The 24,010-nt window shown below is 37.6% G+C and overlaps 3 protein-coding genes across 5 annotated transcripts; 2 read left to right on the forward strand and 1 right to left on the reverse strand.

Annotated features, from left to right (window-relative positions):
• Positions 1 to 349: 349 nt before the first annotated feature.
• Positions 350 to 9,544, reverse strand: LOC137966123 (uncharacterized). 3 transcript variants are annotated; one of them, XM_068812648.1, is made up of 9 exons: positions 9,150 to 9,544; positions 8,298 to 8,979; positions 6,230 to 6,306; positions 5,344 to 5,512; positions 4,229 to 4,317; positions 3,904 to 4,068; positions 3,118 to 3,195; positions 1,465 to 1,568; positions 350 to 1,023 (listed from the first exon to the last, which is right to left on the reverse strand). In XM_068812648.1, the coding sequence occupies exons 2-9, from the start codon at positions 8,935 to 8,937 to the stop codon at positions 918 to 920; spliced, it is 1,428 nt and encodes a 475-aa protein (XP_068668749.1). In that variant the 5' UTR covers positions 8,938 to 8,979; positions 9,150 to 9,544; the 3' UTR covers positions 350 to 917. The 3 variants fall into 3 exon arrangements, with proteins under 3 accessions (XP_068668749.1, XP_068668741.1, XP_068668757.1); XM_068812640.1 differs by having other exon boundaries at positions 8,298 to 9,544; XM_068812656.1 differs by lacking the exons at positions 350 to 1,023; positions 1,465 to 1,568 and adding an exon at positions 1,579 to 3,037 and having other exon boundaries at positions 8,298 to 9,544.
• A 5,300-nt stretch (positions 9,545 to 14,844) lies between these two features.
• On the forward strand, positions 14,845 to 17,339 carry LOC137966139 (uncharacterized). Its single transcript, XM_068812668.1, has one exon. It carries the CDS (start codon positions 15,873 to 15,875, stop codon positions 16,878 to 16,880), a length of 1,008 nt encoding a protein of 335 aa, XP_068668769.1. The 5' UTR covers positions 14,845 to 15,872; the 3' UTR covers positions 16,881 to 17,339.
• A 2,506-nt stretch (positions 17,340 to 19,845) lies between these two features.
• LOC137939081 (3-epi-6-deoxocathasterone 23-monooxygenase CYP90C1-like) lies at positions 19,846 to 23,312 on the forward strand. Its single transcript, XM_068784269.1, has 10 exons — positions 19,846 to 19,898; positions 20,042 to 20,194; positions 20,411 to 20,735; positions 20,986 to 21,135; positions 21,273 to 21,530; positions 22,022 to 22,111; positions 22,215 to 22,293; positions 22,455 to 22,561; positions 22,974 to 23,101; positions 23,197 to 23,312. The coding sequence occupies exons 1-10, from the start codon at positions 19,846 to 19,848 to the stop codon at positions 23,279 to 23,281; spliced, it is 1,428 nt and encodes a 475-aa protein (XP_068640370.1). The 3' UTR covers positions 23,282 to 23,312.
• Positions 23,313 to 24,010: the final 698 nt, after the last annotated feature.

Genomic DNA, 24,010 nt, shown 5'->3' on the forward strand with positions numbered 1-24,010 from the left:
ACTTCATCAGTAGAGTCCAGCAGTCGCTGGAGCTGATCAACAGACTTTGCAGGAACCACCTGATCACCCTTTTCGATCCGCATACCAGAGCAGAATGTGCAGTGAGGTGGTTTTTTTTTTTTTTTAAAGTTTGGAGTCCAGTAGTACTAATTTCATTGAAAAATCTTAATTCAAACCATTTGGTTCCTTTTAAAGTTTTAAATCTTTTACTTAGGGGAAACTTATAAAACTTTCAATTGAATCTCTTAAGAGCTTTGGTACATGTTTCTTGGAAGTTACAAAAGCATTTCCTTCTTTCACAAGATTTCAGCCTGTAAGCCAAAAGCACAATCTGTTCTTAAGCCCTCCAATGGTTCATAAAAACAAAAAAAACAAAAATAAAAGATTGTTCCCAGTTCCACTCTACCGCATAATTGCACCTTAGAAGCATAGATTTATTGCAGTCTGCATGGCATTTGATTACAACTCTGAACTTTGCTTAAATTAAGTTCTTACTGAGCAGTAGTAGAACGGCCACCACCACCACCAAGCGTTCAACTTCTGTTTCATAAGCTTTATAACATGTGAATATTCTATTTATACTTCAGAAGAACATGTAATGAACAGACACCCACCAATCTGTAGTATCAGAAGAAAAAAAATCCCCATATATATGGCTTCCAAGGTATTACAACATTGAATACAGCAATATGAACACCAACAACCGCATCTCCTTCCCTTCAATTCTCCATTGTAGTTCAGAACAAATCTGTTCGTGACTCTACATGTTGCAGTGTTTGCACCCCAAAAACAATCTTGCATCCGTGACTCAAAATGAGGGATGAATGTGTGGGGAGAGAGCTTCAATTCCATGCAGCTTTCTTCATTCAACCAGAATTTTAGCTTCGAGTGTTTTTTCCCATGACAAGGTGAGATTTTCAGAATAGCTGGAAGAAAAGACTGGTTGAACCATCACCGAACGATCTCAGATCCGCAGGTTTTACCAATGCTCTGCACAGTGGGCATGTTCTTTCTCTCTCAAACCTGAAAAAAATGCAAATTAAACCCTCCATGTTGTTAAAGAGTAAAGAGATACGCTTAATGGGGACGAGTTGCGAAGACAAGACAGTCAAGACAAACTTAACACTACCAACAGCTCCGAGGTGCATTTATTGAAAACATTCATCCAAGAAAAAGAAAAAAAACTAAATTAAATATTAGGCAAGAAGAAGCAATATGAGTTGGTTTCAATTTTTTGAGGATGAGCAAGGGAATAAGGCCCTCCCTTACAATTCTGACTGGCCAAAACAAAACCATCTTATATGTTAGCGAAGTATATGCATCCATAAATATATCAAACATAATCTGTTGAATGAAGTCGATGAAGGTTAAAAAGCACCATATCATAAAGCTAGCAACTACCGGGAGGAATAAGGATATTATTTAAAGAACAAAAAAATAAAAATTAACCAGTGATAAACTCACCATTCAGACACACAATCTTCACAGAATATGTGTTTGCATCTAAGTAGGATAGGTGCATGCATCTTTTCCTGGCAAATAGCACAAAGATCACCAGCCGCAATAACCTGCACTTTTCACTTAGTTGCTTTAGATAACATTCTCTATTTTATATACTTCTGGGAATATTGATTACACACATGCACCCGAGATTTCCCATGAGTGAGACATGAAACAAGACCTCACATTAAGAGACTCTAATAAATGTAGAGCAACAACAAAAGCCAAAGGGAAGGAAATTGTCACATAACCTTCAGAATATAGTTATATTTTTCTGATAATCAAGAGCACGGGATGAGAAAAAAGTGATCCAACATGTTATTTTGAAGGATGAAAACTTTAATAAGAACCGGAATGAAAAAAACAGCAAGGCGGGTAACAGAGATCCAAAACCAATGTTAAAATATCAGTTCAGGGGTATTTTAGTCATTTTAATATTACATTTTTCTCTTATATTATGACTGTTAGATACACACTGTCTTAGTTTATCTACAGTTCAATTTTCATTCAATTTATATGTATTTTAGGAGATATGCAATTATGAGTATTGAGGGGCATTTTTTTCCTTTTGTAAAAGATCACTTAAAACGTGTTTTTTTGGAAACGAGCTCCAAGGCAGCAAGGCTGCTCTCTTCCCAGATTTCTCCTTCTTCTCTTCTATTTTCTTCCCAAATCTCATATTTTTCAACCATACTACCCAAAAGGTATCACAGACTCAAAATAGAAGAACATGCTATGAAGAACTTTTTACCCTGGCTTTCCTTCAGGGAGATATTGTACTCATTTTCCTCTTCAATATATATAGGATGCTTTAGTTTGGGTGCTATCAGTTTGGGCGACATCAGATATCATGCACCTCATACAGAACAACAGGGAGATGAGATGAATCTAGTGTTTAGAGGATAATAAGTATGACTTGTGTGAATATTATAAAGGTTATCTTCTTATCACATTTCACATCTCAACACCATTACCTATGTTGGCCACTATTTAAGTTGGATAAATCTGCCTTCAGCATCTTTAGGTGCATTAGATGGTACCTTTGAAGCAAGGAAACTCAAGGGCATTTTAAAGCAAATCAAGCTCCATTCAAAGAGTCATAGAGAGATCTCACACACACTTTTCTCGGCAAACCACTCATCGGGAGAAAATGCCAAATTACAGTAATCCAAAGGTAGATTTTACGTTGATAGCAGAAGAGATGAGCAGCCTAGGACCACATTGAAATTAGGGATTCATCCACCCATATCCCAGCATTGGAATTATGGATTCATCAATCCATATTATAGAAGAACATTCTTCTGGAGTTATATTTACTTTTCCATGCCAAGTTTAGAGTTAATTAACAGATATAGACAATAATAAACACAAAGAAAGAGCATACGCTAAAAAATGTTAAACTACCAGAGGTATACATGTAACAATGCAATATTTGAAGGTATAATACATAATTAACCCTTCAATAGTCATGTGAACTCCATACCTTACATTTTTAAGTGTTCCCATATACCTCATGAGAGTAATCGTTCTGCAAGCTCTAATAGATATAGGTGATTATACAGGCTGCAATGATATTTTCAAAGAAAAATAACATGCGGAGAAAGCAGTGGAGATTACCTGTTCAGTAGTTGCATATGACCCATAGTGTACTTCTTTACGTGACAATGCCTTCAGGGCAGTGAAGAAGGATTGGACCTAAATATAACATGTAGAAAAAAGAAAGATAAACAATACATTAAATCCTTTATAGTCATACCAAGCAAAAGTTACCTTGACTGCATCTTTATACTACCAAGCAATGGTTACTTCACACAATAGCAATGATTACAATCATAACAGTAAGAATATTTCATCATTTCAAAAAAAAAAAAAAACAGTAAGAATATTTGTTCAAAAAAATTTGTCATCAACTTCAACAATGAGAACAATAATTACATACAAATGAATAAGAACTGCAAATATTTCAGTAAGCATGTAAAGATAAGTTTCTGATGATAATGCTCTTTTCGTGAATTTTACTTCAGGTTGACACCCAAACAAAAAAAAAAGGCAGAAGAAGAATCAAGTTAATAGGATCTGAACCATTTTGTCAATGAATGGAGATGTAAATGCATCATAGCCACCAATTCATAATTTTGGGCCACTAATTAGCTATGGATAAAAAATAAAATAAGCATAATCTGCATTATCAATGGATGACATTAAACCCCTAGGCAGATCTGTCACATGGATGGATGAGAAACTGATATATTCGGGTAAACCTCACTTTTTTCAGAGCACAATTGATTCATGAATCTCCAAAAAGGTTCTTCTTAAAAGGAAACATGTGCACAGAACAATTTGTAGCCACCTAGAGATAAGAGCCCTCAGATTATTAATAGAAAAAAATCATACAACTCTTACCTTTTCCACAACTGATGTCAGCTTGAAAGTTAGGTATAATCCCGTTGTAAGTGACGAAAATAGGCTCCCATATTCCTTGTTCAAGAAAAACCGATACCAAACAGGGGTAGGTAACAATGCACGGTATAGAAGAAGAAGATACTCTACTAGCGTTAGCATTTGACCCTAGAAAAGCCAAATACATAAAATAGTCAGACAAGCTTCATTGTAACAGCTATTAGGTGGCTATCAATCAGATTTAATGGAGTTCAGAATATTTTGGGTTCTAGTAGCTTCTCATAACAATAACTGCACTAGAAGCACAAAAATTGGAAAAGAATATTACCTGCTTACGATAGTTACGGCCTCTGTTATTTTTGTAGTACATCAGTAAAATACACTTCAATACCATTGCTGCTTGCCGCACCATAGTATCTGGAAAAAATCTATGTTGAGAAACCACTCTAAAAATAGAATAAATAAGATTAAAGAACAAGACACAAATATTTGAAGAAAATATTATCTATGAAATTTTAGAGAAGATATAAAATAGTATATACAATAGTTTCTAAGCTCTAAATCATTCATTTTGAAAAGAGAGAGAGCATTAAGGAACAAACACACAGACATGTTGCAGAGCTGATTTTTTTTTTTATATGTTGTACAAATTACAGTTTGTTTTGGTCATGCAACATTATTATTTGTTCAAAAAGGACAGACACAAGCTGCACATAAAAGATTGTTTACCAGAAAAGGAGGTTTTAGACTTTTTTTTTTTTTTGAAAAGTCAAATCCTGTACCTAGATGAGACCTGAACCCAAGACCTCATCCTAGAAACCCCCTTATGTGGCCATCATGCAATAGCCAACCCAAAAGACCCCCACCCATGCTGACATCGAGAAAAGGCCCAACCCAGACTCCCACCCTATCACCTCATCCCTGCCCTACTTTTTGACATGGTTGAAAGTTCAACCCCGTCCCCAGTCCCTTATCCCCACTCCATCCCAACCAATGCCCCTAGAAAAAGAGGAAGAAAAGCCCCCTTTTCCCCACAGCAATTGTGCAGCTTCCCACACAGTTGTGAAGAGGAGAGGGTGCTCCCTCTCTCCCTCATCGAGAGGAGCCCTCCTTTTTATAAAAACAGAAAGAACAGAGTGGCAAGAGCTCCCTTCTCTCCACTAGATTCCCGCCACCTCTGCTCCCTCGACTATGATGAGGGTCAAGGAGCCCTTCTCCCCCTTCTCACAACATACAGATAGGAGGATCCCCCTCTCTGTAAAAGCAGAGAGAAGGGAGAAGTGTGGAAGAGAAAGAGTGAGAGAGGGGCATATTAGGCCTTTTCCCTTATTTCTGGCAATGTTACACCCTGACCATTTTCTTAACTAACTACACACTGAATATGTAAAACAGTAGATAACAGAACAACCTAAGCCTTAAATAATCAGAAAAGAGATCAAATACCGTTGACCATGATGATGAACACAGCATGCCAGAATGGTGGTATTTCTTTCGGAGGAAGCATGACCAGAGGATATAATAGATCATCATTTCTGTACCACCAGTATACTCCAACTACATGTAGCATGAAAACTAATGTAATTCCAACCAGAACAGAAAATTTTCTCTCCCCCTGCACAGAAATCAACTAATAGTTAATCTACTGCGTACATCGCAAATATTTTTTTTTTGCTTGATGATCATATAAATCCAATCAACTGCTAATTTTGGTGAAAGGTGTAAAAATAATCTAAAAATTGAAGAAGTAACAACTGAGAATTAAACTGAGCCTCTTCTTCCAGACTCTAAAAAGAGCTAATGAGAATGCACAATCATGATTACTACTCATGTTTAAGTTAGTTCGGTTTGTAAGAATGCATTATGAAACAATTCATGGCAAGGCAATAAGCACTTCTTACATAATAAGTGGAAGAAATGGTAAAAGTGCACAAAGATGTAACACCCAGTAGAATGGTACAGTAAGTAAATATTTCAGCTCACTAGAGGGGAAAATTAATAAAATCAAATAGAAGAAGAAGAAGAAGAAGAAGAAGAAGCTTGTAGTTAAGATTTGACCCCTCATAAAAAAGAATTCAATGTAAAATGGAAGAAATTTTGTGATAACAAACAATGCAAGAACATTAAAGGCTAAAAAATAAAATCTCGTAGGCAGACTTTCAAAAACCATCATAAAAAAAACAACAACAAAAATCTGAAGACTCCCTACTAATTTCCAACTATGCCAAGTCAAACCAAGAAGATAATATCAAGAATTAAAATATTGTACCAGAATCAGAATCAAGAAAAATGAATTTGAGAAGTTCATAAGAACAAACTATATTAACAGTACCTTTAGAGCTGTCTGCTTACGCAGAATATCATTTGACTTAAACATCACTGCTGCAATCCAAATAGTAACAAAGAAACCTGCAAGGTCAGAGAGGTGAAATGTCATTAGCTTGAGAAGAACTAAACATAGGGGAGTGGCACAGACAATATTTGACATTCTTAGGGTGAACGGTAAAGAGAAATAAGATACTATATTGTGTCCTTTCAGATGTTAAAGGTCACATATGAAAGAGGATATACCTACACTGATTTTAAGCATATTATATATAGGAGGCATTACAGAAAGAAAAGTATGGGCATGGCGAGGACAACATCAAAATAGATATAATCAAGCAGTATACACGGCAAAAGTAAAGAAAAAGTAAACACTGATTTAAGCATATTATATATAGGAGGCATTACAGAAAGAAAAGTATGGGCACGGTGAGGACAACATCAAAATAGATATAATCAAGCAGTATACACGGCGAAATCACCTTTTTTTTGGGAGTTAGCTCCTCCTTTTTTGGTTCTCTTAACAAAATCACCTTTCATAAAAAAAACAAAAAGCAGTATACATGGTGAATGTAAAGAAACGGTAATTTAAAGTATTGTTATGCTTATAATCACAAAAAACAGGTAGAGTTAAATTACAGAAAAGAACAAACTTTGAAAGCAGGGACAATTTTTCTTTTATTAATTTTAGTCTAACAAAAATAAAAATAATGATGGGAAGCAGCTGACTTGAGCCTTTGGCTCCATGGTCATATGGAGGTTTCTGGTGTGAGGTTTTTGATTCAAGTCTCACTAGGGGTAAGAGAGGTGTGTCTGTATGTAATCAACTTTCAAAAAAAAAAACAGCTAAATATGAAAACACTACTAAAAATCAAGATAATATAAAAATCAAGATAATTTTCCTATTGGTAGCCGCTCTTTCATTTCCATGTACAGCTAAACTAAATTCTTAACCATGCCAGAAAGCAAGAGTTTAGTAAGTTGTATATCAGTCACAAAGTCCCAAACATGAATTTCACTATTTCACATGAGTCAGCAGTACCATATGTTGGAGTAGGGTCAACACCAGAAGTTGTGCCCAGGACCATCCAATATGACAAGGCTACAACTGATGTGGAACTATTCACCCACTTCCAAGCCCAGGCAACTAGCCTTCAGACCTAAAATGACAACCCAACCCAAGGCAGGGAGAACATAAAACACGCCAAAAGAGCAGAAACAAACTTGGGCTTAGATTGCTCTGATAGCATGCTAATTTGGGGTCAGGACTATCCTAAAATGACTAACTAAAGTTTAGAGGCCCAACCCCAATTAAGAAGTTCAAGATCTTCAAAGCTGATAACCACTGTGGAAGCACTCACACTAACAACATCTCTCACATGATGATAAGCATGTAAGGACCAAAAAATGACAGATCATTATCTATATTTTCCAGGAAACCTTTCGAAACCATACAAACACAAGGGGAAGGGGAAAGGAAGCTAAAATTCAAATGGTTTTTCAGAATGGAATTTTTACAATTTACAATAATTACACTCCTAGGTGGATGGGTGTTTTTTTTTTCTCAATAGCCACATTGCAGGGTTTCTATCATGAGCTCTCGGTTCCAAGCTTCACCAGTGTACAAGTTGTGGTCTGTGTATATGCGTCGCCAACATTTGAAAAATTAATTATATTTTTATCCATGCTTACAAACTTTTGTTTTAGGGTTAGAAACATAAACACAATATGTAGAAATTTTAACAGAAACTAGATGAGAATAAACCATAAACATTACATATAAACTGCCAGGCCAACATCTAGTGGTAAAGAACCATGTCATGGCATTCCCAAATGCCAAGACTTTCCACTTCATTAATCATGACTCTGAAAGCAGATTTTCCAAATAAAATTGATATCTGCTTCTAGATACCTTGGACAAAAAAAACCCGTTGAAGGGATAAGCTGTTGCACAGCCTCCATCAAAGGTATCTTTAGTGATGAGGACCTCGACATTATATTCTTGAACTCAAAGCCAATCCAAAGCCATCTAATTACCAAGAACACTATCTCATTATTTGACATTTGAACATTACCTTGCAAATGCTGTCTAATGAAGACTACCAGTAAAAGCAACGAAAATGGAAGAATCTGCTCAATCCATCTTGCTGCTTGCTGAATATCATATCTCTGGTATGAAGAATCTCTATTGTTAGCTCCAGTACCATTTCCAGTCTCCCCATCAGCACTTCCATTTGCTGAATCAGCAGGAGCAACCCCGGATGAAGAGGAAGCTCCTCCTCGAGTGGATCCACCTTCAGCCCCACCTCCATCCGACTGACGATCCGGCCCAACCACTGATTCGGGTGAAGCGCCAGTCTCACCTGAACCACCTTCTCTTCCCTGGGCCACAGACACGGCTGGCCCCGCCCTGATGTGCTCCTGCTCACCCGCACCAATTATCCTTATTGCCACCTCCCCACCGCCGGTCCCTGCAGCAGACTCCTCCAACCGAGTCTGCATATGATCCCTGAGTCCGGTGCCAACCCCACCATTGATCAATGCTTCACTTTCTTGGTGGCTGGACCGGCCGCGGAAAATCCCAGAATATTCCAGAAGTGCCGTGAGCGGAGCCTGGATGAAATTGGACGCAGAGAACTGCACCCCGTATCTTCGTAAACCGTTTCCGCTTGATGAATTCCTGTATGGATCGGTGTTACTTCCAGACGTCTCCATATCCTGAAGACCCTAAGCCCACATCAGCTCTAGCTCTTCCCCCTACAGAATATCCCAACTTGAACTAACCTTCCAAGAAATGAAACAAACCCCAAATTTCCAACTGCGGGGAAATCACCCTTTTGCGGACAGAACCCCCAAACTAGGAAAATCCAGATGCCCCCCACAATAAGAACGAGACAACCCAAATAGATAAAATGGAAAACTCTTACCTCTCCCAATTCGATCGGAGACCCACACATGGGACGAGACAACCCACACGTACCATCGCTCTCTCTTCAGATATAGACCCAAAGCAGAGAAAATGGTAAAAAAGCAAACTAATCAACCCACGATTTTGCGCCCCGAAAAGTATCCACAGACAAGAAGGGAAAACTCGACAGATTCCTCAATTGCAAATTTCCCAGGCTCCCCCACCAAGAGTAGAAGTACCTTCCGGATTTTCCTATTCCTCTTTTCTTACTCCTCCCCTGCCCTTTCCAGACACTGTAAACGAAGAAAAAGCTACGATTTCTTCGGTGCAGCTGACCTTTTCATTGTTCCAGCCTCCGAAGAGGTCGATGGTTTAGCCCAGAGAAGATCCCGCGACTCTTGTACCCCTGCAAGATGATTCCCCAACTCCTAGCTCTGCCAATACCTATAAAAAAACAAACTCTATAGTTTTCGAAAGATAATCTTAGTTTATCTCAGATTAATATTTTATCAATAAGGCTGCTATCATGGCTACAAGGACTTCATATTATATCAAGTAGAAAACAATTCTGCAGGCATGAGAAGTTCATAAAATAAATCATTTTGGAAGGAGTTGACTCGTGCTATGTTCACATTTTAACAAAAATGTATTATGCCAAAATGACCTCAATTTGTTATGTTTAATGAATTGAAGAATTTTTTTCTTATTTAGAAGCTTGAAACTAACTTCCCTTAAGAATTACTTTGGGGGTTTTCATGTGGAGTTCACTCCTCATCTTCTTCAAGTTAATAAAATGTCATGTCTTTAAGTTGATGCAAGATTAGGATTAGAGTCCAAAATGAGATTAAGGGGCGTTAGTCAACTTGATGCAGGAGATGAACTTCAGCCACATTACTCAATTCATCTCCTGACGTCGTTAGTAGAGCGCCAGACTTCAAGTCATCTCGATAACTAAGATGAAGTTGAACATCATCTCCATGTTATAATTTATGGAATTTGGTTTCGACCCTTTTTTTCCAATCATCTAGATGAAGTAAAGGTCAGGTTTGAACCCTCGACATTTTTTTTTCTCCTTCTCTCCCCGTACCCCCCTCTCTTCTTATTTTCATTTTTTTCTCCCTCTCTCCCGCACCCCCTCTCTTGTCTCCCTGCGTCCCCGAGGTCTCTATGTCAAAAGGTTGGCCAATACAACCTAAAAGACTAGTCGTTTAAGTGCGAAAAGTCAACCTACTCAAGAGAGATGGACCAGAACCACCTTTGATACCCACCCCGCCCTTACCACTCCCTGTGGGATTCGAAGGCGGGACGTGGCGTGCCTAGCTCTGATACCATCTCAAACGCCTAGCCAATAAGACTTCCCAGGAGGTCACTTATCCTAGTACTACTCTCACCCAAACTCGCTTAACTTCAAAGTCAGACGCCTAGTCAATACAACCCAAAAGACCAATCTGTTAAGTGCGAAAAACCAAGTACCTAACCCATCAGTGGACCAGGGGTGGACGAAACCTAACCTAGGTGGACCAGAACCACCTAACTCTGACACCCACCGTTCTCATTCCCTACCGCTTTCGCTGGGATTTGAACGTGGAACGTGGTACCCAGCTCTGATAGCATGTCAAATGCCTAACCAATACAACCCAAATGACCGGTCTGTTAAGTTGTATTGGCTAGGCGTCTGACACGTAACTCTAAAGTTAAACGAGTTTGGGCAAGAATAGTACTAAGATGGGTGACCTCCTGGAAAGTCCTATTGGCTAGGCGTTTGACATGGTATCAGAGCTAGGCAGGCCACATCCCGCCTTCGAATCCCGTAGGGAGCGGTAAGGGTGGGGTGGGTGTCAGAGGTGGTTCTGGTCCACCTCTCTTGAGTAGGTTGGTTTTCTGTACTTAACAAACTGGTCTTTTGGGTTGTATTGGCTAGCTATTATCATGGTATCAGAGTTGGGCACACCACATCCCTCGTTCAAATCCCGTGAGAGGCGATAGAGAATGGGCGGGGTGGATGTCAGAGTGGTTTAGTCTACTCTTATAGGCGGTAGCTTTCCGTACCTAACAGATCAGTCTGCTAGGTGTATTGGCTAGCCACTGTCATGGTATCAGAGTTGGGCACGCCACGTCCCGCGTTCAAATCCCAACGGATGTAGTAGGGAACGAGACCGATCTATTAGGTGCAGAAAGCTACCACCTACAAGAGTGGACGAAACCACTCTGATACATACCCTGCCCATTATCTACCACCTCTCATGGGATTCGAACGTGGAACGTGGCGTGCCCAACTCTGATACCATGATAGCGGCTAGCCAATACACCCAACAGACCGATCTGTTAAGCGTAGAAAGTTACTGCCTACAAGAGTGGACGGAACCACTCTGACACTCTGCTCCCTCTCTTCTCTCGGACTTGGTCTCTCGGTCTTCTCTTTTTCATTTGTTTGCCCTCTCTCCCGCAACCCCTCTCTCGTCTCCGTGCGCCCCCCTGAGGTCTCTGATCCCTCTCTTCTCCCTTTCGGCCTCCCACTCCCTTCTCCCTCTCGCTATTCTCTTTCCCCCAAAATATCTTTCGATTTCGATTTTGACATTTGGGCATCGATTGTTTAATTTCTACTTTGATTAGGCATCGATTTCCCCATTCAGCTTCGATTTCACCCTTCAGCTTTGGTTTTCCCCAAATTTAATGAGGTATAACTAAACCCTAATTTTTTTCAATTAAATTAGTGTTGTATTTGATTTACTTTTAGTTTCAGTGCCTAATTTGAGGTTATTTGTGCATAATTGTGGAATTTAGAGGAATTACTTTTGGCCAGCCATGCAAATATCAAAACGTGTATCATGCACTTCAGGAAAATTGTTTCCCGTGAAGGTCCGACTGCATTGTTTAGAGGAATTACTATAAACATACTATCAAGGATGGCTGGTGTTGGAGTCCTGGCAGTATATGATCAGTTGTATCGCATTGCTTCCAAATATGGCTATAGTTTTGATCAATCCCTTAGAGGTTTGAAATGAAAAGAGTGAAGTTCCTTGTCTGCACATCTGTTTCTAAACTACTTCCTGCAAATTGAGGGTGGGCTATGAGGCATTGAGCCTCTGTCAAATGTAAATATGGCTTTGTACTTTAATTGTTACATGAAATAAAATTCAATGCATTTATTTGATGGTCACACTGGTTTGGAATTCGTCTTTTGTGCTGTTTTTCTTTTTGTGTGTTATGAGCTGACTATCAAAGGAAACTTTTAACTAACAGTTTGTCATTCTTATAATCATTCTCCATGCTCAGTTCTTCATTAGATCTCAACTGGTTTAAGAGGTGGACACTGATTTTCAAATTTCAACTTTTCTTATGCACTCGGTTCATGTTAGCCAAATTCTTCTTTAGATAAGAATCTCTAAGCTTTGCGATATTAAAATTTGGAGTTAAAGAGGACTATAGGGGATCTGGGGTTTCAATTATTGGAATTACCATTTACAGGGGACTATAAACAGTAATCATTAACTAATACAATATATAATTTAATTCATTAGTATATTAATATATTTTAGTTATACATTAAATTAATTATTCGTGTAGTAATAATATTTATTTTACCTAATTTAATGTTTAAGTACTATATTTTAATTAAGTATATTATTACAAGTTACTAATTCTCTTATTTTCCACATTTTTCTCATTTGGGGGCATTAACACTAGAAACTGTTTTCCAGTGCACATGAATTTGTCCACACTAACACTTAGTTCGAAGATGAAGTTCATATAGATGCATGAAATGAAGATAAAGATGAAGATGAAAATGAACTTATAAATTTTCGTTTTTTTGACTAACACCTCCTAATATCTTCTCCTTAAGGAAAGAGTTGCTTTTAAGCCTAGTGGGGATATATTGATGCATAACACTAAGTGGACATGTATAACATGAAAATTGTTCTAGCAGGGTGAAATGCTAGAAGTTAGTGACCAATGGAAATAGCCCTTACACATAAAACATTCGGATATCTAGATCCGATAAATATTCGAATTTGGATCCGAAAACCGGAAAGGCGACCACGAGACGTCTTTTGGACCTTTCTAGACTTTTTCTCTCATTCACACTCCCACGAAGGATACTTTTGCAATTAATTAATAAACAAACCCCCCCATGGTGGCCAACCACGAGAAACAAACAATATTTAAAACGCCCCGGTCCTCCGAGAGGATCCAATCTTAATTATTAAATACTTTCCAAGGACAAATATCTTGTCCTTTTCTCTAATTTTAAATGTCTTTACTCCCCCTTCCGCCCTTCACCACAGCCGTCCTTTTCAACCACTGATCGCGGGTCCCACCTGCCAGTCTGTCCTCGCTTTTTCCCTCGTCTGAGAATCTTTACTCACCACCGACAGCTAATCCCTGTTTGCCACGTGTTACAACATGGATGACTCTGTGGTCCTTCTCTGTGCTCCCCCATGTGATAATCTATGCATCCACGAGGAAGCCCAAAAAAATTTCGTACACGTGAGCGGCATGCACTGGAGCGGAAGGTTGGCAAAATTAGACCCGATCCGTTAACCTGACTCGACTCGCAGAACCCGATCCGAGTTTTAAATGAGTCGAGCCGACTTTTAATCGGGTTTGATTAATATATAATACAGGCCCGAAAGATATGATTTATTTTCTTAAATATTAGGAATTGGGTCTATATTTTTTACCCGTTTAATAAAACAAGGCCCGGTTTGAGTTAACCTAGTTAATAACGAGTTAAAGTTGATCTTGACCCAAACCGCATCAAGCTCGACCGAGAAGTGCGTAGTGAGTAGCACAGCGTAAGTTAGAGATCCGGCGTGGAGGGGTAATGAGCTGGACGTACTATAAACAGAAAGAAGGAAATAAAAGGTTATTTGAGATTTTGTTCCCTTTTTACCCCTTGATATTATTAAAATGGCAGTCTGATCCCAGGTTGGAACTCTAGTGGGCCCATCTTGCCTTATGAGTGGGATATTTTTGGGGGGTTCTCTTTCAAGAAGTGGCGTCCATCTGCAGCCGTGTGATTGAACTTCAACGGACAGATTTGAATCATGATTTTTTACAACGGGTTGAGATCACGGTCTAGTAAAAAAGTTCACCCAATTTAAAATAGAGCGGTCCAGTAACTCGTTAAAATCTTCACTAAATGGATACGATGTGGGACCAGATCGGACGGCCTGGATCGAGCACAAAAGTTGACACGTGTAATTTGTGGTACTCATTATTTATCGCCCGCTCGAAGGAGTACTCTTAATTAAATCTCATAAATTTTGGGAGTAATTTTCATAAAAAGCAAATTCTGCGGTAAAATTTGATCGACCCGGTTTTTTCGTCTCAAGCCCAATCTATTTAATCGAACTAAATCCGCCCGAGTTATAAACTTAACCCAAACCAGACCAATTTGGTCATTTGAACCAAGAAAAAAATTATGGGAGAAAACAATAGACTACTCATTTGCGCATCTAGAAGACCCTATACCCAGACCCGGTCGACCTGGCTGACCGGCTGGGTCAGTCAACTTTTAGCTATTTCCCGGGTTTGCCAGAAAGATCCCAGTTTATTATAACAACGATCTTTACGTCAACTTCGTAATTAAAGCGGGGAAGGGACATAGCCGTCCTTTAAAGTCTCCAAGAGACTTTATAGTCAGAGAAATGACAGCGGGGGGTTTATCAGTGTTTTATTTGCAGAAATTTCGCGAGGTTTTATTTCCTCTCTCCGTTTTGTTTCCATCAATCTCGTCGTTTGCTTGGGGTTTGGATTTTCTCTCAGCCGAGCGAGCGGGATTTTCTGGTTTTGATAAGAATTCTGAAGCAGGAGGAGATTTTGAAGTTGGGGTTTTGGTGGTGGACTTCTTAAGTGGTTGGTGGCGGTTGGGCGTGATCTTAGGGGAAGGATTTTGTGAAGAGAAGAGAAGGGAGCTGTTTTTCAGGGCGGGATTGTTGCTAGTTGGGGTTGGGAGTGTCTTTTGGCTCCTCTTTCTGGCAGAAATTGGTGGACGAATGATGAATCTTTTTTTGTGCATGCAATGCCTGGGAAACGATAGCGTTTTGAGCTGATATTGCCTGGAAAAACTGCTCAGGAAGGAGAATGAGAGTGTGGCAGAAAGTTTTCTGAGTTTTGCTTTGATGGGGTTCTGAAGTTGCATGGTGAGTGTGGCTGCTTCAGTTGCTGGTTTGTTCGGGTTAGAACTGTCGGTGGAAGAGTAGCTTAAGGAGGATTATGGAGGTTCAGCGGCATTGCTGAATCGGGTTGGTTATACTTGTTTTGAGAAGCGGGTTGTATGGTGATTTGGTGTTAGTACGAGTATCAGGTAATATCGAGCTTTTAGGGTTTCTGCATTTTGCCGTGGCTTGATCATTAGTGATTCTGTTGGTAATACTGGGTTTCTGGCCTTTTTCTGTGATAAATAAAGCCAAAGGACCGACCTAACATTTGTTGGTTGTGGGAGATCTGAGCTGTTTCAGAGCGTTTCCTTTCTTTTATGACTGGCATGTTGCTTTTGGATTTACGGTTGGAAGTAGATCAAGAATCGGGTCTCGGAATAAATTCTTGTAGAAGAAAGCAAAAAAAGAAAGGATCTTGGTGTTAACGTTATGAAGATTCAAAGGTGCTTTTTTTTCAGGCAGGAATTTCTTTTTCTTGCAAAGAGCCGTTTAGTTCGGGTTTGGTTTCCGTTCCTAAGATCTGGTGGACTCGGGAGCTGCACGCCTTGCCTGCGTAAGGAACTTTCTTGACATCTTGCATGGTCTTGAGATACTTTCCAAAATCTGTTCGATTTTATTCCCAGATGAAATTGTTTTGCGGGGTTTTTGTCCTTCTCTCCTTGCTTAGTTTGGCTGGTTGGGTGCCGAAAGCGAGAGGGCAGTCTCCCGACTCTTCGAGGACAGCCCGAGGCCTGGATGCTATTCTTCAAGATTATGCTTACCGAGCAATTCGTCCTCCAATGACTGGTGTGGTTTATGAAGCTCAACCACCTCCGTACTTGGCTGGTATAAAATTAGCTGCAATGAGGCTAAGGAGTGGCAGTTTGAAAAGGAAAGGGGTTACGAGCTATTTTGAATTTGAAATTCCTGTTGGAGTTGTGGAAAAGCCATATGTGGAGAGACTTGTGCTTGTTTATCAGAACTTGGGTAATTGGTCTTCTTCATATTATGGTCTTCAAGGTTTCAGCTTTATCACTCCTGTGCTCGGTCTCCTTGCATATGATGCAATCAACTTATCAGCTAAGAACTTGAGCGAATTAAGTATAAATGGAACAGAGCAACAACCCATTTTGATCAGGTTTTCTAATGTAAAAGCTGTGCAAGGTGGGTTTAGTCCACAGTGTGTTTGGTTTGATTTGGATGGTTTGCCTAAATTTACCAATTTGGAATCGAGTGATAATGTGTGTTCTGCATCCAGTCAGGGTCATTTCTGTATTGCTGTGAATTCTTCTGCATTTCCTCCACCACCTGTGCAGCCTCCTAGTAGAAGCACACCTCCTCATCCTGGTCTTAGTCCATCCAAGAAGAGCAATTCTAGAACATGGAAAATCGTTGGCGGAGTGGTTGGCGGGTTTTTGGGTCTGGTGCTCTTGAGTTTACTTTTGGTTTGGGCTCTTAGGAAGAGGCAGAGTAAAAGGATAGCACAGATGGAGCAACAGTCAGAAACAGGAGAGGCTCTGAGGATGGCTACAGTAGGGACTAGTCGGGCACCTGTGGCCATGGGAACCAGGACTCCTCCTGTATTGGAGAATGAATATATTCCTTAATTGGAAATGGAGTGTGGAGGTTGAAAGGGCTACTGGGTGCACACTCACTACAACTATTCTTTCATATTACATTGATCTATGCTTGTGCAGGAAGAACAGATACAGATCCTTACCGAAGTGTTTGATATGTACAGATTGGGCTACCTTTGTTCTTTCTATTTAAGTCACGTGAAGATGAGTCTGATCTTGAAGCTACCATTTGTTGAGTTTGATTCAGCCAGGGGTGTCATTGAGTTATGCATTCTTTCCTTGTAGTCTGTGTTAAAAAATATTATGGTCCTCTTCGGGTGGATGTTAGTTTCCCTTCGATCATGAGGCACGATTTCTTCTGAAATTCCTGGCTGTGAGCAATATTTTATCCATTATTTGTTTCATTGCTGTAATTCTGGAATAGAACCTGCGAATAAATCTTGAATTTTTATTCAGAATTTTTTCCTTCCAGTGAATGGTTTTGCTTCATTGTTGAGTACAGTGAAATTGATGACTTGTTGCTGTTGTTTAAATTACATCCTGAGAGCATCTCATATCAACTTACTTGTAGTATTTCTAAAGGTCACCACCCCTACTGTTTTGGGACCTTTATATGTTCATATTTTTCTCATGCTGGGCATCTATTATGGGTTTGAAAGGTCACCCACCCCTGTTGTATGGTGACCCTTTAAAAATCTAAATATATAAATTGTATCTGGTATCATGTCATCCATCTCAAAACTTGCCAGTTCTCCCTTGTTTCTTCATAAGCTGGGGCAGGAGCAGCTCAGTGTTTACTAAACATTCTTGTGCTTTAATTTATATTAAATTATTATAAGAAAATATATTTTATTATCTTTGTCAAAGTCCAAACATTATAATAAAATAATTTCATACTTTATGTAAAGAGTTTTTTCTTTTTTTTCAATTTTTTTTATGATTTAGTAAAAAAAATCAAAGTTTAACTTTTACTAGACTTGGGTTATAAAATAAATTATTACTCTTATAAAAATATAATCAAACTTTATTTCAAATAATCTTATCATTAATTAAAATAATATATATAAGAATTAAATAAAAACTCCAAATAATTTATTTAATAAATAGAAAAAATGTTAAAAAGAATCAAAATTTAACTTTTACTAGACTTGGGTTATAAAAGAAATTGTTACTTTTATAAAAATATAATCTAACTTTATTTCAAATAGTCTTATCATTAATTAAAGTAATATATATAAGAAATAAATAAAAATTCCAAATAATTTATTTAAGATATAGAAAAAATGTTAGAGTTCAAATATAAAAATAGCCTCTTATACAAAATGGCTTGAACATTCACAAGCTGGCTCAACCAATGCCACCCCTAATTCTAGTGGATCTTCATGTCTTCAAACTTCTAGTAAAATTCATGAAATAGCTTCTTGACAAGGTTTGACTCGAGCTCAATTTCAATTCGACTCAATAGAAATCACGACTTGTCTCAAAAACGATACTTCTTAGTTTTGCCTCTTGCTTTACCACCCCTTTGAATGATCGTAAGTCGGTTCAACTAATTGTGAGAATAAGAAATCACATTAAAATACATGGTATTTCTAGTAAGTCTTCGTGTCTTCAAACTTCTAACAAAAGTCTTAATTTCACAATGGGACATTTGAAGCAAATATATTGTAGTGTTATCCTTAATATGTGACACCCATGACAATATGGGCACCCTTACCTTGGAAGTGGAGCTCTTATATATTAAAACTAGTGGGAAATAGTTGATTATTTTAAATAATTGTCTTTGTAATCTAAAATTCAAAATCATTAATAAAAAATACATGGTACAATGCTTAATCAAAATCACTATTATAATTAATAAACAAGATCAAGCATGATCTTGAAATTACACTTAATTGAAATCAAAATCAATTTCCCTTCTCTTAAATTTTTTTGGTCAAAGCCTTGCTGTCTTCACACAAGACTGACCAGTGACCACTACCCTTTCTCCATTTGGGACCACTTTGACACAGTTTTCTGGGAATCAGGGCGCACTCTGACCCTATCCGTGGCTGCAACAACATCCGTAAGTGGTCCATTGTGGCCTGGACAAATTGATTATGAATGGGTACACTCATTTAATAAGTATTTTGGGACCAATTCATTAACTCCAAAGAACAATCCATACTGCATATTCTGCTGGTATATGGGACCAATCCATATTCATTATCAAATTATATATGGGTAGATATACAATACTATGATCATGTTATACCGCCGTATATACCCGCTATGATCTAGTATGTTTGAATATCCAACAATTTGTCACATGTCACTCTAATCACCCAAAATGACACACCATATCTCTTCATACATTGTATAATTTATAAGTTCTACATTGGTTCGCTCCAAGCTAATAGATATCGATAAATACTATATGGTTATACTCTATGATACTAGGTTTTAAGTACCCAATATCGAATATGTTCTTGGGAGAAATACTAATCGATTTTATGGATGACCAATATTATAAAACATTATACTTATTTGTTCAACCCACATTGTGAGTGTCACCAAGGGGTTTCAGATTTTGGAGGTATTGATACAGTAAATCATATATATAATAGGGAAGAATGTTATTTCATGTAATTCATAGAGAATATGCACTTGGGAGAAATATTCAAAGACCAAAGGATGGAGAGATGTATACGAACCCAACATTTATTAGCCATCTTAAAGAAGGTGAGAGCATAAGAGGAGGGCAAACCACCCCAGATGTTCCCATTTATTGTTCAAGGATCTTCTCTTTCCCATGGCTACTACTGCATATATATATATATGTACTATAGGTTTAGACCACCTAGGGGCTGCATTCAAACGTCTAACAGAGACAGGACGTGGAGAAGTAAACCCAAGAGAGAAGAAGCCAGAAAATTCCGGCGCCCTCTGAAACTTCTGCTTTTCCAGCTATTAAAAACTTCTCTCCTGCGCTGGGGAAGGATCGGAGAAGGTAAGCATGGCGAAATTTCAGTTCCTGAAATGGCAACTGACATTTATTGCGAGGACCGGGTGCAGATCCACAGAATCCATATCCCTTCACTGTGAAGCTCCTCTTTTAATTTTCTGGAGTTCGGAGCACGTCTGAGTACTGGGTTTGGTTTGCTGCAGAGAATCATGGACTGGGTCTTGCTTGTTTTGTTTGGCTTTCTCAGCTTTCTGCTGTGGTGGTTTTGGAGGAGACAGAGTGAGAGAAGGCAGACTCCGAAAGGGTGTTTAGGCTGGCCATTGATTGGAGAAACTGTTGAATTCATTGCCTGCGGTCGTTCTTCCAACCCTGTAAGCTTCATGCAGAAGAGAAGAGTACTGTAAGTCAATTCATTTTTCTCGCGCTGGTTTCTGAATTTTAATCTAATCCTCCATTACAGGCCCTGTTTAGTTCATTTCTTGCCATGCATCGTAATCCTTCTCTGCTGCATGCATATATATATATATATATATTCCTTTCTGTATCTCTCAGATAAAAAAGGAGAGACTGAGAGATCTCTTTATCTGAATCTCTGAACCTTCTCCCATTAATTCAGATATGGGAAGGTGTTCAAGTCCCATTTACTCGGCCGACCCATCATCGTCTCCACAGATGCAGAAGTGAATAAAGTGGTGTTGCAGAACAATGGAAGCATCTTCGAGCCGTTCTACCCGAGATCAATCAGTTTACTGCTGGGAGAATCCTCCATACTGAAAATAAACGGGAATCTGCGCAGGAGGGTTCATGGCCTCATCGGATGCTTCTTGAAGTCTCCTGGCTTGAAAGATCAGGTTACCAGAAAGATCAAAGACTTGATGCAGCTTTCTATGAGAGAATGGAATGAAGGACAGCTTGTTTTTATCCAGGATGAAGCCAGAAAGGCCTGTCTCCATTTTTTCTTCCTTTTCAGCTTCTGCATTTACAAAAGAAGATTATAAAAGCTTTTATTGATAAAAAAATAATTTAATTCTTATCAGTAACCAGGTAGATTACAGTTCATGATATTCCAAACAATAACTAAAATTTTGCCTGTATTTAATGATAAAACTATGGACAGATCATGATCATCTTCTGGCTTTATTAACTGTGTTTTACTTTACATTTTTAAGTTCTCTCTTGGATTAATAACAGATAGCATTTCAAGTCTTGGCTGGGGTGTTAATGGGAATAGAACCTGGTGAAGAGATGGATCTGTTGATGAGGGAATTCCGTGTCTTCAGTGATGGTTTGATTTGTGTTCCTGTCAAGCTGCCTGGAACAACTTTGTATAACTCTTTGAAGGTTCTTTCTTTTAAGTCTTAGTTTTATTTTTAAATTTGGCTCTTATACTGAAAAGAAAAGTAAGAAGCAAAATCAGCCCTAATCTGTTCAACTGAGAGAAAAAAATTGAATTTGATGCCTTTAGATGATTTTCCCAGGCCAAAGAGAGGATGAAGCAGCTGGTGGAGAAGATAATCAAAGAGAAGATGAAGAAATCAGAGAATGGAACTGTAAAAGATGTCATAGATGTGTTACTGAATGAGATGGATTCCAAGAAAGATGGTCAATTGACAGTAGATTTCATTTGTGGAAACATTATCGAGATGATGATTCCAGGAGAAGACTCTGTGCCCATGCTCATCACTCTTGCTGTCAAGTATTTGAGTGACTCTCCTCTTGCTTTGAAGCAGCTACTGGTATGTAAGCTTCATCATTTATTGGAAGAAGAAGTTTTTTTTTTTTTTATATCAGTTAATTACCAACATACCCTTTAAATAATTATTTTATATAATTTATGCTTATATATTCCACAATATCACCATTTTTGTGTGTATTTTATGGTTAGATTTTATTAATTAACACTATTTTTGACATATAAAAATATATAAACACTTTGTAGCAATGAAGTGATGATTTTTCTAGGCAGACATAATAAAAAAATTATTGGACTATTTTTAATTAATTATATGAGTCTTTTCATGTGTCAAAATTGTGATTAAGCAATGTAAAATACTATGGTCATATAGTTAATTTTATTTTAATCTTTAAGTATTTAATAGACATGGAGGGATTTTTAAGATATTTACCAATTAAAATTTGTGATAAAAATTAAAATTTTCATAATTTAGGGTTTTTAAGAGTATTTAATTTTAAAAATAAAAATTTTAATTATTTTTTTTGCTTTTAGGAGGAGAATATGGAGTTAAAGAGGAGGAAAATCCATCTGGGTCAAGAGTATGAATGTGCAGATTATATGTCATTGGAGTTTACTCAAGATGTGAGTTCACTCTTTACTAATTGATGCAGAAATTAGTTATCATATTTTATATTATTATTTATATATCTATATATATATATATATATATATTTTTTGTTTTTAGGTCATAAATGAAAGCCTTAGATTGGGGAATATTGTTGTTGCCATTTGGAGGAAGGCCCTCAAGGATGTTAACATTAATGGTAAGTTTTAAATCTTGTTTTAATTATTTTTCGAAGTTAATTTTTCTATAATCTATCAATTATTTTTAATTTTTGGTGTTTAAATTCTAAAATAATTATTAATTTCCAAAAAATTAAAAATTATAAAAGGAAATTTGTTTTTTTTTTTTTGGGTTTTGTAGGTTATTTGATTCCTAGAGGCTGGTGTGTCATGGCCTCCTTCAGTTCAATCCATTTGGATGAAGAAAACTACGGAAACCCATATGATTTCAACCCTTGGAGATGGCAAGTAAGTGTTTTTCTTTCTCAGTTCAATCTAGGTTTTATGTCTTACACTTAGGGTCTGTTTGGAACCCCTAGAAAAGAAAAGAAAAAGAAAAAAATAATGAGAATTTAACTATTATTATTCTAATAAATAATTAGTGAAAATGAGATAATGATCAAATTTTCTTTTTTCACTAACTATTTTTAGGAATAATAATAGTCAAATTTTTATTTATTTTTCTTTTCTTTTCCATGGGGTTCCAAACACACCCTTAGTGTTCAAGACCCTCAAAACCAATAGATTGACTCCTAATGTTGAAGACAGGATCGGGAAGGTGCCTTAAACCAACCTTTTAGGGTTGCAAGTAGACAGGACTATAAGTAAAGATTGTAAAAAAAAAAAAAGCCTACTAACTATTTGTTGAAATGCTTAGCAGAAAAATGAAAGCAAGGTTTTGTCCAACAACTTCACACCCTTTGGTGGAGGGCAGAGGCTGTGCCCTGGTCTAGAACTCTCAAGGCTGGAAGCCTCCATTTTTCTCCATCATCTGGTCACAAACCAAAGGTAAAGTGGAGGTCTCCTCTCTTGGAATGAAAATACTGTCTTGCCTAAAATACTATTAACAAAGCAATGTTTCTTATGATTTGGCTTTATGTTAGGTGGGTGGCTGAGGAAGATTACATTGTCAACTTTCCAATAGTCAAGTTGAAAAGAAGAATGCCCATAAGAGTCTCCCCCATTTAGAAATCATCTTGTTTGTTTACTTCTTGCCAACATTGAGTGCCCTTAAATCTAAACTGTGAATTATTGGAAGGATTTGAAGATTATCTTTCAATTTTTTAATTTCTTCTATCGATTTACAACTATCGTAGGAGCAATACACCCTATTAAGGCACAATATTGTAGTCGAATACGTGCGGATTGTATGTACAAGGTTGAAATTACTGAATCAAATAGTCTAGCTAATTAAATTCATGCATTTGATCAATATTCATCTAGTTGGGTGTGAATATATCCCAAGTAGACTCTTCCATTATCATCTAGCTAGTTGGTTATCTGTATGAAAAAAAAAAGTAATTAAATCTAATTAGCACCATTTACTACTAAATGATCAAAATGGTGACCTTGTTAAAGTATAAAGATTAATTCATCTATAAAATTTTCATGTTGATTTTTCAGGACTTTACAGATTATATTTTTCAATATATTTTTCAATAAAGTAGAGAGAAGGATGAGAGAAGAGTAGAACACGGGAAAAAATAGAGGAAGAATAGGGTTATGGACTTGGCTGAACCCTCACCCTCGAGTTTTATTTATGGATGTTAAAAGTATTAATATTATAAATATACCCTTCACCCTAGGAGTAAATATACCCTTCACCCTAGGAGTGAAGAAGAGACAAAATATATAAGATAATTACATTAATAACATCCCAACTCATATTAATGACATCCCAACTCATCATTATAATTG

Source organism: Aristolochia californica, unplaced genomic scaffold (genome assembly GCF_029961685.1).
Source record: "Aristolochia californica isolate CCGP_79_NKW_82.1479 unplaced genomic scaffold, dmAriCali1.0.hap1 SCAF_10, whole genome shotgun sequence".
Taxonomy (NCBI): Eukaryota; Viridiplantae; Streptophyta; class Magnoliopsida; order Piperales; family Aristolochiaceae; genus Aristolochia; species Aristolochia californica.